Source organism: Rhinatrema bivittatum, chromosome 9 (assembly GCF_901001135.1).
Source record: "Rhinatrema bivittatum chromosome 9, aRhiBiv1.1, whole genome shotgun sequence".
NCBI classification, from domain to species: Eukaryota; Metazoa; Chordata; class Amphibia; order Gymnophiona; family Rhinatrematidae; genus Rhinatrema; species Rhinatrema bivittatum.
Genome location: NC_042623.1, coordinates 36,047,818 through 36,064,995, shown reverse-complemented (window position 1 = coordinate 36,064,995; position 17,178 = coordinate 36,047,818). Strand labels below are relative to the sequence as shown.

General features: G+C 40.4%; 1 protein-coding gene across 4 annotated transcripts in view; it reads right to left on the bottom strand.

The window, feature by feature from the left end:
- The window catches only part of SHANK3 (SH3 and multiple ankyrin repeat domains 3), a 1,690,229-nt gene that overhangs the window by 925,277 nt on the left and 747,774 nt on the right, over positions 1-17,178 (bottom strand). For all 4 annotated transcript variants that reach the window (XM_029615063.1, XM_029615061.1, XM_029615060.1 and 1 more), the window contains one exon: positions 2,449-2,515. In XM_029615063.1, the coding sequence (XP_029470923.1) occupies positions 2,449-2,515 (67 nt within the window). The remainder of the gene's footprint in view (positions 1-2,448; positions 2,516-17,178) is intronic.

Here is a 17,178-nt window from a genome sequence, read left to right as displayed (position 1 = left end):
AGGGACAAGAATTTCCAAGCCAAGGAGAGAGCTACCTTGGAAAATGGAATACTGAAAAGGTGCAGCAAAACTTCAGCTTTTTGTACTTAAAGTCAGACTTCATTCATACTGCAAACTGTGGCAGTTCATAGTCTAGAAGACACATATTACAGATCAGTGGCGTAGCCACGGGTGGGCCTGGGTGGGCAGGTGCCCACCCAACTTAGACCCAGGCCCACCCAACTGGCACCGGAACTGCAAGGCTGTCGCGGGATCCCATCCCCGCGACAGCGAACAAGAGAACCCACGCCTCGCGCGCCATCACGGCACACATGGGGAGGCGCTGCTGCGGCCGTATGGCCAACCGGTCTTCCTGTTGAGGGGGGGGAGCGGAAGCGCCGCGCGCAGCTTCCGCTTCCTCCCCCCAATGCAGGAAGATCAGCTGCCTCTCCTGCTGCCACCCATTCTCCTGCTATCTTCGGGCCAAACGGCCCGCCGAACTTCCTGTTTGGAGGTGGGGGAGCGGAAGCGCCGTGCACAGCTTCCGCTTTCTCCCCCAAAGCAGGAAGATCAGCTGCCTCTCCTGCTGCCACCGGCCTCCTGCTATCTTCGGGCGTCGGGCCCGCCGATCTTCCTGCTTGGGGGGGGGAGGGAGGAAGCGGACGTTGTGCGCTGCGCTTCCGCTCCCCCCCCCCCGACAGGAAGTTCGGCGGGCCGTAGGGCCTGATGCCCAAAGATAGCAGGAGTCCGGTGGCAGCAGGAGAGGCAGCTGATCTTCCTGCTTTGGGGGAGGAAGCGGAAGCTGTGCACGTGCTTGAATGTGTATGTGTGGATGAGAATGGGAGTGTGTGTGTGTGGGTGAAAACTGGAGCCTGGGTGTGTATGTGGGTGAGAATGGAAGCTTGAATATGTGGGTGAATGGGAGCTCGAATGTGTGTATGTGTGGTTGAGAATGGGAGCATGGGTTTGTGTGTGGGTGAGAATGGGAGCTTAAATGTGTGTATGTGTGGGTGAGAATGGAAGCTTGAATATGTGGGTGAATGGGAGCTTGAATGTGTGTATGTGTGGGTGAGAATGGGAGCCTGGGTTTGTGGGTGGGTGAGAATGGGAGCTTGAATGTGTGTATATATGGGTGAGAATGAGAGCCTGGGTTTGTGTGGGTGGGTGAAAATGGAAGCTTGAATATGTGGATAAGAATGGGTGCTTGAATGTGTGTATGTGTGGGTGAGAATGGAAGCTTGAATATGTGGGTGAATGGGAGCTCGAATGTGTGTATGTGTGGTTGAGAATGGGAGCCTGGGTTTGTGTGTGGGTGAGAATGGGAGCTTGAATGTGTGTATGTGTGGGTGAGAATGGAAGCTTGAATATGTGGGTGAATGGGAGCTTGAATGTGTGTATGTGTGGGTGAGAATGGGAGCCTGGGTTTGTGGGTGGGTGAGAATGGGAGCTTGAATGTGTGTATATATGGGTGAGAATGAGAGCCTGGGTTTGTGTGGGTGGGTGAGAATGGAAGCTTGAATATGTGGATAAGAATGGGTGCTTGAATGTGTGTATGTGTGGGTGAGAATAGGACCTTAAATGTGTATATGTATGGATGAGAATGGGAGCTTGAATATGTGTGGGTGAGAATGGGAGTCTGGGTTTATGTGTGTGGGTGAGAATGGGTGCCTGGATGTGCGTCTGTGTGTGCATAAGAATATAAGCCTGGGGAGGGGTGAGAAAGTGAGAACTTGTATGTGTGTCTGCAGAGAATGTGAGCTTGGGGGGGGGGGGGGGAGAGCATATGAGAGTGAGAGCTTGAGTGTGTGAGAGAAAGCGTGTATGTGTGTGTGTGTGTGTGTGTGTTTGTGTGTGTGTGTGTGGAAGGGAAGAAGACAGTAATAGAAGAAAGACACTGAAAAGGAATTAGGAAATGAGCTATAAGGGAAAAAATGGGAAAAAGAGACCAGGACCAACTGATTAGAAAAATACAAAGATCAGACAACAAAGGTAAAAATATATATCTATATTTTGAGATGTTAGCAATTTAAATATAAGCAACACCACCGCTCTCTCAAAATTTATGGACAGGTAGGAGCCGTGTATAAAATCGTAATAATAAGAAGGCTAAAGTACCACAAATCACCGTGAATTATGTTTGTATCATTAAGTAAACCTCATACTTAGGCGTAGATGTGAATGCTATGCTGCATAATTTGGCATTATTTATCAGTAAAAAAACAACTAGTAGACCTGCATGCCTACAGCCCATCCATGTTAACCTTGTGCCCACCCAAAAAATCAATTCTGGCTACGCCACTGCTACAGATCCTATCAAACCACAAAGATAGACATCACCAAACTAAGAAAAGGAACAGGTTATAACTAACTCGATACACCCCATGTACTCAGAAACATAAATGCTTTTGAACAGTTCTGAAAACAGCTGTTCTTAGTAATTATTTTAAAACAAAAAATGAGACAACTCACCAACATCGGACTCTTTGTGAGTTTTGATGATTTCAGCCAGTTCAAAATTTCCTGCAATAATGGCAACCTGTGAGAGGGAGAGACAGCAGGAGGGGAAGTGAGAGTGAGAAAGGGAGTAGGAGGGAAACACAGCAGGAGGGAGAAAAGGAGAGAGTAGGTTTAGTAGGTGCAGGAGTGAACAGGTTGAAGCAAACAAGGCAGAGAGTGAGTTGGGAAAGGAACAGAGAAAGAGGGACAAGTGAACAGGAAGGTAGAGAAAGAATTAGTCAGGTTCAAGAATTCTGCAATATTATACAAATATTACAATCTCACAAGATTCCACAGTGATTGTTAAATCCTGTGCTAAATGTCAGTCACCTATCACTGTGTTTGGCATGGGAAGGAGATACCTCCTTCAGTGATAAGAGCACAGGGTGTGGAGAGGAAATGTATGGGCAAATGTCTTTCATGGCGAAAAAGAGCATGGCAGTCAAAGGATTGTAGGGGATGACAAAGTAGACAAAATGTTTGCTCCAGTTCACATTAGCATACATTGACAGGAGTTTAAATTGAAGAGAGGAGTGGCAAATGAAAGCTGATTGAATTGATTGTCACCCCCAGCAAGCAAATGAGGTTAGTGAAGGAAACCATAAGAATAAGTATCTCACAAAGCTACTAGTAAATGAAAGAGCAGACCAGGGAAAAAGATTATACACAGGAAATTTATTTTAAATTCTTCTAACCCACATGTTCCATACTGGAGTTCACAGCAGCCTACATAGCAATACATTCATATTCATGAACAAACAATAAAAAAAATATCATCAGTCATATAAAGGAAACATTCAATTTAAAAAAGCCTGCTCGAAAATAAATGTTTTTAAAGCCTTTTTTAAATGCATTTCAAGATGATACCATTTGAACAGTTTCAGGCATGTTGTTCCTCAAGTAAGGGCCAACCACTGACTAGGCTCTGTTTCATGGTATCTCAAGTCTAGCCATTTTGATGGTAGATACTTCTAGCAAGTCAAGGAAAACAGAAATGTCTGGAAAGCCATGAGCACAAATACTCATAGTCTTGGCAATACAATTCTAAACCTGCAAGTTGAAATGGCAGAGGCAAATCCAGACACTGTTGCTGTTACAGAGACATCATCACTGGGATATGGCCATAATGGCCTATAATCGGTTGAGGAAGGGACAGGGTAGGGAAAAGGGATGGAGGAGTAGTGCTTCATGTAAAATATCATAGGATACATTTTCAATAAGATGCCCAAATAATAAAGTAGGTAAAATCATTTTAACTTGCTCAAACCTATTTGATCTTCAATATAAACTCCCTTCATAGTTTGTGTTTGAAGATGAGGTGGTTACTCCCTTCATAGTTTGTGTTTGAAGATGAGGTGGTTATATATGTGCATTTTAAGTCTTTCTTCAATGAGGGCATAAAGTATTCACATTCCCTATGTGCATATATATATATTTTTATATTTCTTTATTGAAGCAAGATTGCCAAATTACAAAGCATAACTGTACATGAAAAATGCTACAATGGTGTAACAAACAAAATTCAAGAATATTTCTTGCTTCATTCTTTTTTTCTCAGCCAGCTACTTCCAGATCACATTTGCTCCCATTCATCCATCCACATACATACCTCTGTAGGCACTGAACTAAATACTTTGAAGTAGGGATCCACAGAAAAATTACTTATATCCAGTGTTTATAATATTTGTGACAATCTGGGCTACAATTGAATATAGCCTCTCTGTTTTCGTAGATATACCGGATTCCCACTATAATTTTTCTTAGTTTTTCCATAATAGCGTAATTTTTCATTTCTAATTTCCAAATAGATATATTAGGTAGTTCTTCATTGGGCCAGTTCATAAGAATGATTTTTTTGGCTAAGGTTATCACAATACTAATCAGTTTGGCACCACCTGCTGGCAAAATTTCAGTGTCATCTAACAAGTATAAGTATAATATCCTGCTGTTCCATATCAAAGTAGTGCTTAGTAATGTACTTAATAGGACGTATATAGTTCCAAAAATCACAAAGTTTAGTACAATCTGTGAACATATGACACAAATCTCCTACATTTAATGCAAACATCTCATGCCCCCAGTTTCATCTTAGCTCCTAAGGATCTAGAAATAAAAATTCTATGAAGAATTTTGAACTGTACTTCTCTCTGGGCTACAGGTTTTAGGTATTTATAGAGAGCAGCAAAATCTGATATCAAATCTTGAGTTTCCAATAGGATCCCTAAATCTTTACTCCAGAATCTAGCCAAATTAGGCAAAGTGATTATCAGGTAATTCCTCTTTGATATGCATTTTTCAAATGCTAATTTTGTTAAACTTCAGAGGTATGTCAAAAAAGGTTTCCTCTGCATCTGTAAATGCAAGACGTTGCAAACAATTTTTTCCCTAAGGAAAACCAATAATGCCTGGGATTGCAAGTAGGCATAACAATTTTCTTTTGGGATATCCCATTTTTCTTTCAACTGTTGAAAAGAATGAATGTTATTGCCTTCAGAATCCACCAGTTGCTCTGTACAGTATAATCCCTTATTTCTCCATTCTCTATACACTTAAACCACTTGGGAAGTCAGGATTACCCACCAGAGATAGAAATGGGGATACATGTGAAGAAAGCTTGTTGGCTGTTCTCAAACACTTCCAGGCTTTGTAATTAGATTGAAACCAAAATCCCCAGTGATCTAGTAACAATTTTTTTGGCTGAGAACAATGCAGCAAATTAATCGGAGCCCATGGCTTAACCAATCCTGTTAACAATTGATCAGGATGAAATTTAGCGTGCACTGATACCCAGTCCTGATAAAGCACAGTAGAGCTGCCACATTATATGCTCTTCAATCTAGTAGTGCTTGACTTCCCTTCTTTTTTACCTTACATAATAAAATATAGTTAATTCTTGCTCTTATTTTTTTCAAAATAAAAGCCTTTATATAGATTGGAAGCCCAAGATCTCCTTTGTTCAATTCCTTAATAGGAGCAACTGTAGCACATGTATAATTTTCGGTAAAATCACCATCATGACTACTGCACATCTGCCCATAGTGACAAAGAATAATCCATCCACTTAGTTAATAATGTTTTGCATTTGTACAAGGACTGCACCAAGTTTAATTGGTATAACTGTTCCTCTGTGCAGGTCAATTGGATACCTAGATATTTCAAAGCCATTATAGTCCATTTAAAAGGGAAGGGTGACTTGCAAGTATCTTTCAAGGTTGGAAATAACGAGAATGCTTCAGATTTCACATAGTTTATTTTTAAACCTGAAAAAGTCCCAAATGACTGAATAGTATGAATCACTTGCTCCAAACATTGCTCAGGATTACCCCAAAACAATAGCATATCGTCTGCAAATAGACTGAGTTTTACTTCTTGCTTCCCTATGTTTATATCCCGAAATCCTTGCATCTCTCATAGTTTTATTGCTAATGGTTTTAAAGATAATACATAAAGTCAAGGCAAAAGAGGGTACCCCTGTCTAGTTCCCTGCAATATGTGAAATTGGGATGATAACATGCCATTAACAAAATTTGGGCTTTTGGTGTTTTATAAAGTGGTTTCATCCAACTAATAAAATTTTCAGAAAAGCCAAATTCATGTAAAATATACCATAAGTATGGCCATTCAACATGATCGAAGGCCTTTTCCAAATCTAGACTGACTAATAAGCCTCTAGTATTATTCTGTTGAAAACCCTGCAATGCTAACAATGCTTTTAAAATGTTAGTGGTTGAGCTATGACCTCTAATGACTCCTGTTTGATCAGGACTCATTAAGCCTTGCATTATTCTTGTCAGCTTGTTAGCCAGAACTGCTGCCAGTCTTTTGATATTCTGGTTGAAAAGGGAAACTGGGCAATATGATTCAGGGAGCAATGGATCTTTGCCCAGTTTGGGTAACAATATTATCATGGTCAAATTATGCCCTAAAGAAAGGGCACCCCATTCCTGTGCCAAGGAAAACATTTCTTTTAGTGGAGCAGTTAGATAATATTCTAGTAGTTTATATACGGTAATTCATGGCCAAATCCTTCAGGACCAGGGGCTTTGCCTAATTTTAAAGATTTAATAACTTCCAAAATTTCCTGTTCTTGAATTGGGGTGTCTAAAGCTCTTCTCTGAACATTATTCAATTTAGAAAGGGTAGATTTTGAAAAAACTGATTTTGCATTGGAACATTCCCAGAGCCCTTACTATACAAGTTCCCAAAAAAGGAAACCAATTCCCTCATGATGCCTTCTGTATCTGTCACCATTGTTCCTCCCTGAGTCATTTAATCCTAGTAATAACTTTCCTAAATTTTGATGCTTTCAGCAAATTAGCTAACAGTTTTCCTGACTTGTTGCTCCATTGGAAAAGCTTAAATTGAAAGCGCAGAAAATTACTTTTAGTCTTACTATCTAGGATCTCATTTAATTCCTTTTTAATCTGTGTTAAATGGTGCCTGCTGTCCACAGTTCAGTCTTTGATATGGATATGTTTAAGATCTGCCAATTGTTTTTGAAGGCAGACAATTTTGGGGTTCTGTAGTTTTCTTTTCCCAGCACTATAAGAAATAATGTGACCTCTTAGTACTTCCTTGGCTGCGTTCCAATATGTCAGGGTATTTACCTCAGTTGAGGCATTCTCTAAGCAATAGTTCTTCCATTTGTCAATGCTTAAAAGGCTGTTTCATTGTATAAATTAGAGGAAAACCCCCAACCTTTCCTGCCAGTCTTAGCTTCAGCAACTCTAAAGTGAGCAATAACATAGCGTGATCTGAATAAGATACTTCCCGTCTTTCACTTTTCTCGATTTTATCAAACCATTTTTCTGTAGTTAGAAAGCAATCCAATCTTGAATACTCATGATGACCTTGAGAATAAAAAGAACAGTCTAATTTGTCCAGGTGCAAAAATCGCCAAGAATCCTCTAAACCATGTTCCTTGGAGAGAAACCAATATAATATCTCTTTGATTTTTCCTGGGTTGTCATGCAGGCTTGCAATCTACTAAAGGATTGTCCGTTATATTAAAGACTCCCCCCCATAATGCAAACATAATTGTCCCAGCCTGTTAGTTTAGCTACTAAAGTAGAAAAAAACTATGTAAATATTTATTAGGGGCATATACATTTATCATAAGAACATAAGAAATTGCCATACAGGGTCAGACCAAGGGTGCATCAAGCCCAGCATCCTGTTTCCAACAGTGGCCAATCCAGGCTACAAGTACCTGCCAAGTACCCAAACACTAAGTAGATCCCATGCTACTGATGCCAGTTATAGCAGTGGCTATTACCTAAGTCAACTTGATTAATAGCAGTTAATGGACTTCTCCAAAACCTTCTCCAAACCTTTTTTAAACCCAGCTACTTTAACTGCACTAACCACATCCTCTGGCAACAATTTCTAGAGCTTAATTGTGTGTTGAGGGAAAATAATTTTCTCCAATTAGTTTTAAATATGCTACTTGCTAACTTTATGGAGTGTCCCCTAGTCCTTCTATTATCCGAAAGAGTAAATAACTGAGTCACATTTTCCCATTCTAGACCTCTCATGATTTTAAAAACCTCTATCATATTACCCTTTAGCTATCTCTTTTCCAAGCTGAACAGCCCTAACCTCTTTAGCCTTTCCTCATAGGGGAGCTGTTCCATCCCCTTTATCATTTTGGTCGCCCTTCTCTGTACCTTCTCCAGTGCAACTCTATTTTTTTTTAGATGCTGCGACCAGAATTCTATGCAGTACTCAAGATGTGGTCTCACCATGGAGTGATACAGAGGCATTATGAATTTTCTGTTTTATTCACCATTTCCTTGCTAATATTACCAAACATTCTTTTTGCTGTTTTGACTGCCGCAGAACACTGAGCCCACAATTTCAATGTATTATCCACATTGGCACCTAGATCTTTTTCCTGGGTAGTAGCTCCTATTATGGAACCTAATATCCTGTAACTACAGCATGGGTTATTTTTCCCTTTATGCATCATCTTGCACTTGTCCACATTAAATTTCATCTGCCATTTGGATGCCCAATATTCCAGTCTTGCAAGGTCCTCCTGCAATTTATCACAATCTGCTTGTGATTTAATTACTCTGAATAATTTTGTATCATCTGCAAATTTGATTACCTCACTCATCGTATTCCTTTCTAGATCATTTATACATATATTGAAAAGCACTGGTCCAAGAACAGATCCCTGAGGCACTCCACTGTTTGGCCTTTTCCACTGAGAAAATTGACCATTTAATACTACTCTCTGTTTCCTGACTTTTAACCAGTTTTAAATCCATGTAAGGACATTGCCTCCTACTCCATGACTTTTTAGTTTTCTTAGAAGCCTCTCATGAGGTACTTTATCAAACACCTACTGAAAATCCAAATACACTAATCTACCAGTTCATCTTTATCCACATGTAAACAGAAGAGCACCGGCACACTGCACTATTCTCATAAATGTGCATTACAATATTTTAACAAATTGAGTACACAATGAATGTAATAATATAACACAGTAAATGTGATTTTTTGACCTGTAAAAGTAACTTCTAGGTACACCTGGCCAGAACCTACATCATTAAACATTTGTACGTATTTTTATGATTTAATGTAACCGAAACTTAATGGCACCTCTTAGAATGTACTATAGTACGCTTACTCCAAACTTACTTATGTGCCTACATGTAAACCGTTGCGATGGTATATAACTTAGCAATGGTATAGAAAAGACTTTAAATAAATAAATAAATAAATAAATAAATAAATAAACCATGTTTATTAACCCCTTCAAAAAAATGAAGCAGATTTGTGAGTCAAGACTTCCCTTGGGTTAATACATGCTGACTGTGTTCCATTAAACTGTGTCTTTCTATATGCTCTATGATTTTGACCTTTAGAATAGTTTCCAATATTTTTCCTGGCACTGAAATCAGGCTCACTGGTCTATAGTTTCCCGGATCACCCCTTGAGCCTTTTTTAAATATTGAGGTAACATTGCCCACCCTCCAGTCTTCAGGTACAATGGATGATTTTAATGATAGGTTACAAATTTTAATGAATATATCTGAAATTTCATTTTTTAATTCCTTCAGAACCCTGGGGTGCATACCATCCAGTCGAGGTGATTTGCTACTCTTTAGTTTGTCAATCTGGCCTACTACAACTTCCAGGTTCACAGTGATTTGGTTCAGTTTATCTGTCTCAATACCCTTGAAAATCATCTCTGGAATCAGTATTTCACCAACATCCTCATTAGTAAACACAGAAGCAAAAATTTAATTTAGGCCATTGCAGAAAGACTAAATTAATTTTTTGCTTCTGTGTTTACTATTGCAGAATCAAGATGACCTTTTGTAGACTTTTTTTTAGATCTTGGGGCATTGAAATCGGTAGCATATGCATTGGTTCTCTTGCACATTGACCACTGCAATGTGTTATTTTTGGGACTGTCTTTAAAATCTATGAAGAAATTGCAGGTGATTCAAAATATGACAGCCAAGTTAGTGACAGGAAGCCGGAGGAGGACCCCAGCAATTCCATTGTTGCTGCAACTCCATTGACTTCTGGTCACTGAGAGCTGAACATTTTAAATCTTAATGTTGGCATTTAAGCGTTTATGAGGCAAAACAGTTGGATAACCATTTCCAATGGCACAAATCAAGTAGAAATCTCTGTTCATCAAATAAACAGCTCCTACAAATTCTGGTAAGAGAGAGAGAGAGAGAAAACCTAGCTATAAGGGCCTTATAGTAGTTAGGTATTTATTACTCTATATGAGGCCCACCTAGTTACTCAAGGTGAGGTTTAGGTAGTAATGTAGGGGTTAGGGGCCACTTTGACATTCATAGTGAGACATATGAACAGAACAGTACACTCTTGTGAAGAATTAATGTCCTTTTGAGTGAGGAAACTCATACAAAGATGAGATTTGTACAATGTTCTCTTAACCTAGCTTGATGGACTCTCAACCTGGGTAACATCAAGCTAGGTTGAGAGAACATTGTACAAATCTTATCTTTGTGTGAATACATATGATTATTGTTTTTATAAGTGTATATGTATGATTAGCATTGATAACATATCTATTTAATTGTATTCTGATTGCTTTTGATTATGGAATATTTAACAATTATTGTGACCATTAAAGATATTTGTAATATAATTATTGAATTCTAAGATTCCTTCATGAATAAGTTAAGACCTTACAACATGTGGAATAGATCTTCTTCTTTATCTGTTCCAAAGTTATGGAATGATCTCCTATTGAACTTAAGGGAAGAAAGAGAGCTCCTGAAATTTTGAAAAATGCTAAAATGGGAAACATGTCTTTTTGAGTTGGAATTTTATTATGCAGTAATGTAATTATGTAGTTGGGAAAATGTTGAGATATTGTTTTATAATATGTTGTACATCGCCTAGGAAGATTTTCATCAGTCAGGCGATTAATAAATAATTGAAATAAAATAAATACAAATTTCAGTGCTGAAAAGGATCCTTTTTCAGCACCTTATGCTCTTCCCCTCATAGATCCTGGAGACCTCCTGGATTCATTTAAGAAATGTTCAAAGAATGCAAATGAAAACACTCATGCCCAAACCATTTTCATTTGGACACAAACAAATACTCCAGGGCAATTTAACAGCAACAATTCTCTTTCCTCAAAAAATGTTTATAACATAATCACACAACTTGAGTGATTTTGCTGATTAAGGTAACTAAAACTTCTAGATATTGCAAGTATGTTGACATCTATGCTTTTCATATTCCTTGGTGTATAAACCAGTTTGGATTGCCCAATCCAGCTGCAGTGATGATGCAGTTAAAATTGCTTGTGTCCTCTGAGCATAACTTTAGCTCACTTTCTCAAATAAGGAAATGTCCTTCTTCAGGTAAAAATAAAAACTCTGCTCTTATTATAGCTTATTAATTCAAAAACCATTGGTCCTCATCACGGTCACCATCAATAGGTTTTTCAATCTCCCAGCTTTGCTATGGGTTATGCACCTCTACCAGCAGATGGACATGGAGGAAAAGCTGATGTCACGGACATATAGCCCTATCCCGACTTCAGCCCAAAAGTATTCTCTGAAAAAGTCAAACTGATTATACTTGAACATGATTATTAACAATCAACCACTCATGCTTCCATTAGGGAACACTGAGCTCAGATAAAACAATGAACATTCACTAAACTGAGGGGCTAGTTAAGACCAGATCTCCAATGAAAAGCGGAACACTCTGCATGTCCGCACCTAAAGGATGAACCAAAGTAAAAAATCGGCAGCCGAGGGTGGGTCAGATATTTGTCTGCCTTCATTAGAAAACCTTCAGGAAAAGACTTAACACTTGGCTGTTTAAACAAGCATTCCCGAACTCAAACTAATGTCTCACAACATCAACATTTATAACACAGCCAGCTCAATTTCAGCTCTTTGTAAATATTTTTAGCTGTTGATAACCTTTCCTTTTATTTCCTTCCTCTCCTAGTTCAATCATTCTTGTTATTTGTAACTGCTTTCTTCTGCACTATAGTTCTAGTCTGAAGTTTATTATGCACCCCTGTTTAACTGTAAACCAGCATGATGTGATTGTATCATGAATGCCGGTATATAAAAACCTTAAATAAATAAAATAAAATAAATTAGAGAAAAGGAAATTATCAGGTAAGTAATAATTTCTCCACTCAGGTAGGCCAATTCCCACAAGTGGGATGTACCAAAACTACTTCCGAACAGGCACAGTCCAGTCAACATCACCTGTGCATAGGCAGCATCCTGCCGAACCCAAGCATACAAGCAGTAATGCTTGGGAAAGATGTGTAAGGATGACCATGACAGTGCTTGGCAAATCTCGACAGGAGAAAATAATCAAAGCTCTGCCCATGATACCACCTGAGCCCTCATGGAATGAGGTCTAATCTGCTTCGGCAAAGGAATATCAGCATCCACATAGGTGGCTATGATGTCATAAGGCTATGATGTCATAGCCTTATGACATCATAGCCTTATGACATCATAGCCTTATGATGTCATAGCCTTATGATGGCTATGATGTCATAAGGCTATGATGTCATAAGTTGGGTTAAGGAAGTCATCATAGCCACATAGGTGGCTATGATGACTTCCTTAACCCAACGGAGTTCCCGTGTCGCCGGTTCACTCTATTTATCTCCACCATGGAGCACAGTCGATCATACTTGCGGACGGATTTAATAACTTCCAAGTACCGCATCAAATGCCGCTTGACATCCAAGATAAACAAAAGACGATATTCACTTCTTTCCTTTCCTTTTCTTTTTTTTTTTTTTTTAAACTACACGCAATCCCCAGTAGGGAAATGCATGTCCACCATCTGCTAGAGACGGAAAATACTGATGGGCTGATGTCAGGGCAGGGCTATATGTCCTTGACAACAGCTTTTACTCCGTCTCCATCCTCTGGTAGAGGTGCATAACGTACTTGTGAGGACTGGCCTGCCTGAGTGTAGAGGAAATACTTTTATGGCCCCATCGGTGATTAGCAGCCATCCAGTGATAGGGTTACATAAGTTTGCTCTATCATCAAATGGAAGAAGTTCTCTTCATGCAAGAGGAATCTGTGATTGTCAAACTTCAAGGAGAAGGATGACTTTCAGATATCCTGCTGAGAGGAGTAAGGAGAAAGAGGAGAGAAGAATGGAGTTGGACCCCTATCCAAGGCCCATGTACATCTATTGAAGATTTGTAGAAGAAGAAAAAAAAACAAAACTATGTGAGGGCACTATGTGAGGGCAAAGGTAGCGCCAGCGCCATTTTGAAGATTGGCAATACGGCCCGCGTGCAGGAGGTCGCTCTCGGACCCCAGCTGGACTTTTGGCAAGTCTTGTGGGGGTCAGGAGACCCCCCCAAGCTGGCCAAAAGTCCCTGGGGGTCCAGCTGGCCAAAGGTCCGGGGGCGATCTCCCGCACGCGTGACGTCGGGAGCCAAGAAACAAAATGGCGCCGGTGCCACCTTTGCCCTGTCACATGATAAGGGCAAAGGGCCACCGGCGCCATTTCTCAACGCAGCGGTGGCCAGAGAGCGGGAGGAGATCGCGTCAGAACCCCCCCACTGGACCCCAGGTAATTTAAAACATTTTGGGGGGGTTCGGGAGGGTGGGGGATTTGTTTTAAAGGTTCGGGTGGGTTTTAGGGTTTTTTTGGTGTGCCGGTTTTCCCGCGCCCTATTTAACGATACAATACAAATGCCCCTGACGATAAATCGGGGGCATTTGCATTGTATCGCGTATCTAACAATTTTGGACGATTTTAAAATTATCTGACGATAATTTTAATCGTTCAAAAACGATTCACATCCCTAATAGCCACTGCTATTAATTGCATCAGTAGCATGGGATCTTCTTAGTGTTTGGGTAATTGCCAGGTTCTTGTGGCCTGGTTTGGCCTCTGTTGGAAACAGGATGCTGGGCTTGATGGACCCTTGGTCTGACCCAGCATGGCAATTTCTTATGCTCTTATGTTCTTAGCTCAGTTGCACCAACTACTCCATTCTATTTTTCACTGTTCTGTCTATTTATTCCTCTGTCTATCCATCTTTCTTCCTCTCTTTGTGTACTGTTCTCTCTCTCACATTCTAGGACTCTGATTTATCAAAGGTTTTCATTTGTCCTATACTTACAGGAGACACCTTGATAAATCATATCTTTTACCTGTTTTTCTTAGTTCTGCTCTCTCTCTCTGTCTTTCTTTCTCATATGGGCAGGTGGATTCCCTGACCTGTAGAGTGATGCTGAAAAATGACTATTGTTGTGAGAGGTGATGTCAGGGAGCATGAAGGCCTGACAGATAATAGGTTACCATTACTCCACCCTGCCAGCCTGTCTGGCACACTTCCTTCATTAAGATAAATAACCCCCAATACTTTTTATGTTCCAGTGTGAGACTAGAAACATTTTGGTGGGGGGATGCATTTCTTAGCAATGACTCTTCATTTTAGATCATTCCGATGGAAGCATTGGCACTCTCACTGGAAAAGACTCCAGATTTTGTTGAAGGCTAGCACAACCATGAAAGCTGAACAAGCCAACTGCTTGGATGAAACACATGTGTGTTTAGATATCAGTACTGGAACAGCAGGGGATGCTGCAAGTCAGGATTGAGGTGTACTTGTGGAGCAGTGCACATGTCTCAATATAGTAATAGAGGAGATGCTGCAGGCCAGGACTGAGATAGTTTGGCAGAGCCCAGGGTATGGGGGATGTATTTATCTGCTGTATGCACACATTCTGAAGCATTCTCTAGTGATATCATTATTCCAAAATTAGGTCTCTCAAAGTCTCTATTATGAAGGAGATAAAGTTTTAAAGAGTGAGATATGCTTGAGATATTTGAGGGTCCATATTCAGTTAGCCATTTAGTGGACAAGTTATCCAGCTAAAGTTTGCCAAATAATTTGTCCTGAATATTCAGTGGGAGAAATGTACCACTGAATATCCCTGATTAAAATGATCTGACTAACCATAGACTGATAACTTTAAATCTAACTGGATATTCTTTTGAATTTCGTCAGTTATGTGGAAAGTTACACCTCCATCGTAGTAGCCTAGTAACGGCAGAAGCACCAGCAGAAATGCCAGTCCCAGATCACAGTAGAAGACTACTGCGATCCAGGAGAACAACTATAAATAAAGGTATGGGGCAGGAGCGAGGACATAGAAGGGAAAAGGTTGTGATGGGAATTGGGGGGGGGGGGGAGATCTGGAGCCCGCAAGATGTACTCTTAAAGAAAAATGAAAGGGGAGGTAGGAGTAGGGGGGACTCCAGGCCCTAATACTTTTTTTTTTAAACTGTGAAATGGGATGTTTGGGGAGAGGCAGCAAGTTCGGCCCCATAGGGACTTTACAACTTGGGTGGGAGGGAGGTGGGGGACAGGCCTGGGTTGTTTTTTTTTAAATTTAAACAGGAATAAAACGTAACCGGCTATATTCTTTTGACCCATCCCCAGAACACCCCCAAATTACAACATATTCAGCTATAATTTAGCTGGATAAGAGGCTCAGTATGCCATACTTGTGAGTTATCCGTCTAAATGTCTTTTGAATAGTTACCCCTTAGTGTTTTCTGAATCCCTACCTTATATTGTCCTTTTCAATTTCCCTTTTTTATTTCATACTAGTTCTGTATTTCTACCTTCAAGCTACTGAACTTCGTCCCTATAAGCCTTTCTAGTTAGTAATGGTTGAAGAGGTCAGGGTAGCTCTGTGGAGTCTTGCCTATGGTGCTTGGCATTAATAAAGGTACTTTCACTTATGCTCCATCTGTGTTGTAGTAAATTAAATGATGGTGATATTCTTTGCCCCTTTTCCTGGAGAGACTGCTGACACAGGAAAAAGCTAAAAATAACCTCAGATTTATGGCAAGTACAAAGCTTCCGAGCCAAAACATAACAGCACAGGCACAGGGAGCTCTGCTATATTAGTATTGATTTCAGCCTTGGATAGCAAGGTGCGGGAGGAATGTCCACAGCTGTAATGGCAGCCCAGACAGAAAGAGGAGGGGGGATGCTGGGAGATAGTGTCAGAAGATGCTTTACAGTGATCAGTCAAAACCAGATACAAATATGTGCATTGTGGGCTGGCACACAGCAATGCGCTACCATAGAAACAAACACAGAAACATAGAAATGACGGCAGAAAAGGACCAATGGTCCATCCAGTCTGCCCAGCAAGCGTACCATGGTAGTATCTGCCACGCCGTGCAGGTAGCCCCCATGTATCAGTCAGTTTTCCTTGACGTGCTTTGCTTATGGACTTGGCCATAGAAGCAGTCCTGTGTTTTTTCCTTAATGTCTGAGCATCAGTACCCCAGACTGTAAAAAAAAGTAATGTCTCGTGCTGGCTGTTCCTGAATCCAAATTTCTCTTTCCTTTCAGCCCCCAGCCCCCTCCTTCAAAGCAGAGAGCAATGTTGCAGTAGTATTAGAAGTGTCATAGAAACATAGAAACATAGAAACATAGAAATGACGGCAGAAGAAGACCAAACGGCCCATCCAGTCTGCCCAGCAAGCTTCACACATTTTTTCTCTCATACTTATCTGTTTCTTTTAGCTCTTGGTTCTATTTCCCTTCCTCCCCCACCATTAATGTAGAGAGCAGTGATGGAGCTGCATCCAAGTGAAATATCAAGCTTGATTAGTTAGGGGGTAGTAGGGGTAGTAACCGCCGCAATAAGCAAGCTACACCCATGCTTATTTGTTTTAACCCAGACTATGTTATACAGCCCTTATTGGTTGTTTTTCTTCTCCCCTGCCGTTGAAGCAGAGAGCTATGCTGGATATGCATCTAAAGTGAAGTATCAGGCACATTTGGTTTGGGGTAGTAACTAGGGATGTGAATCGTTTTAGGACGATTAAAATTATCGTCCGATAATTTTAATATCGTCTTAAACCGATATGGAACACAATACAATAGAGATTCTAACGATTTATCGTTATAAATCGTTAGAATCGTGAGCCGGCACACTAAAACCCCCCAAGGCTCATTGGTGAAGATTAGTAACCCCATGCTTCTATTAAGGGTAGTAACCGCTGCACTGCACTGGTTATCCACATGCTCATCAGTTCCGCAGACCGTAAAAGTCAGGGCCTCCATGGTTGCTGTCTAAATCCAATTCCCCTTTTCCTTTGCTGTTGAAGCAGAGAGCAATGTTGAAGTTGCATCAAAAGAATCAATGTTTATTTGGTTAAGGGTAG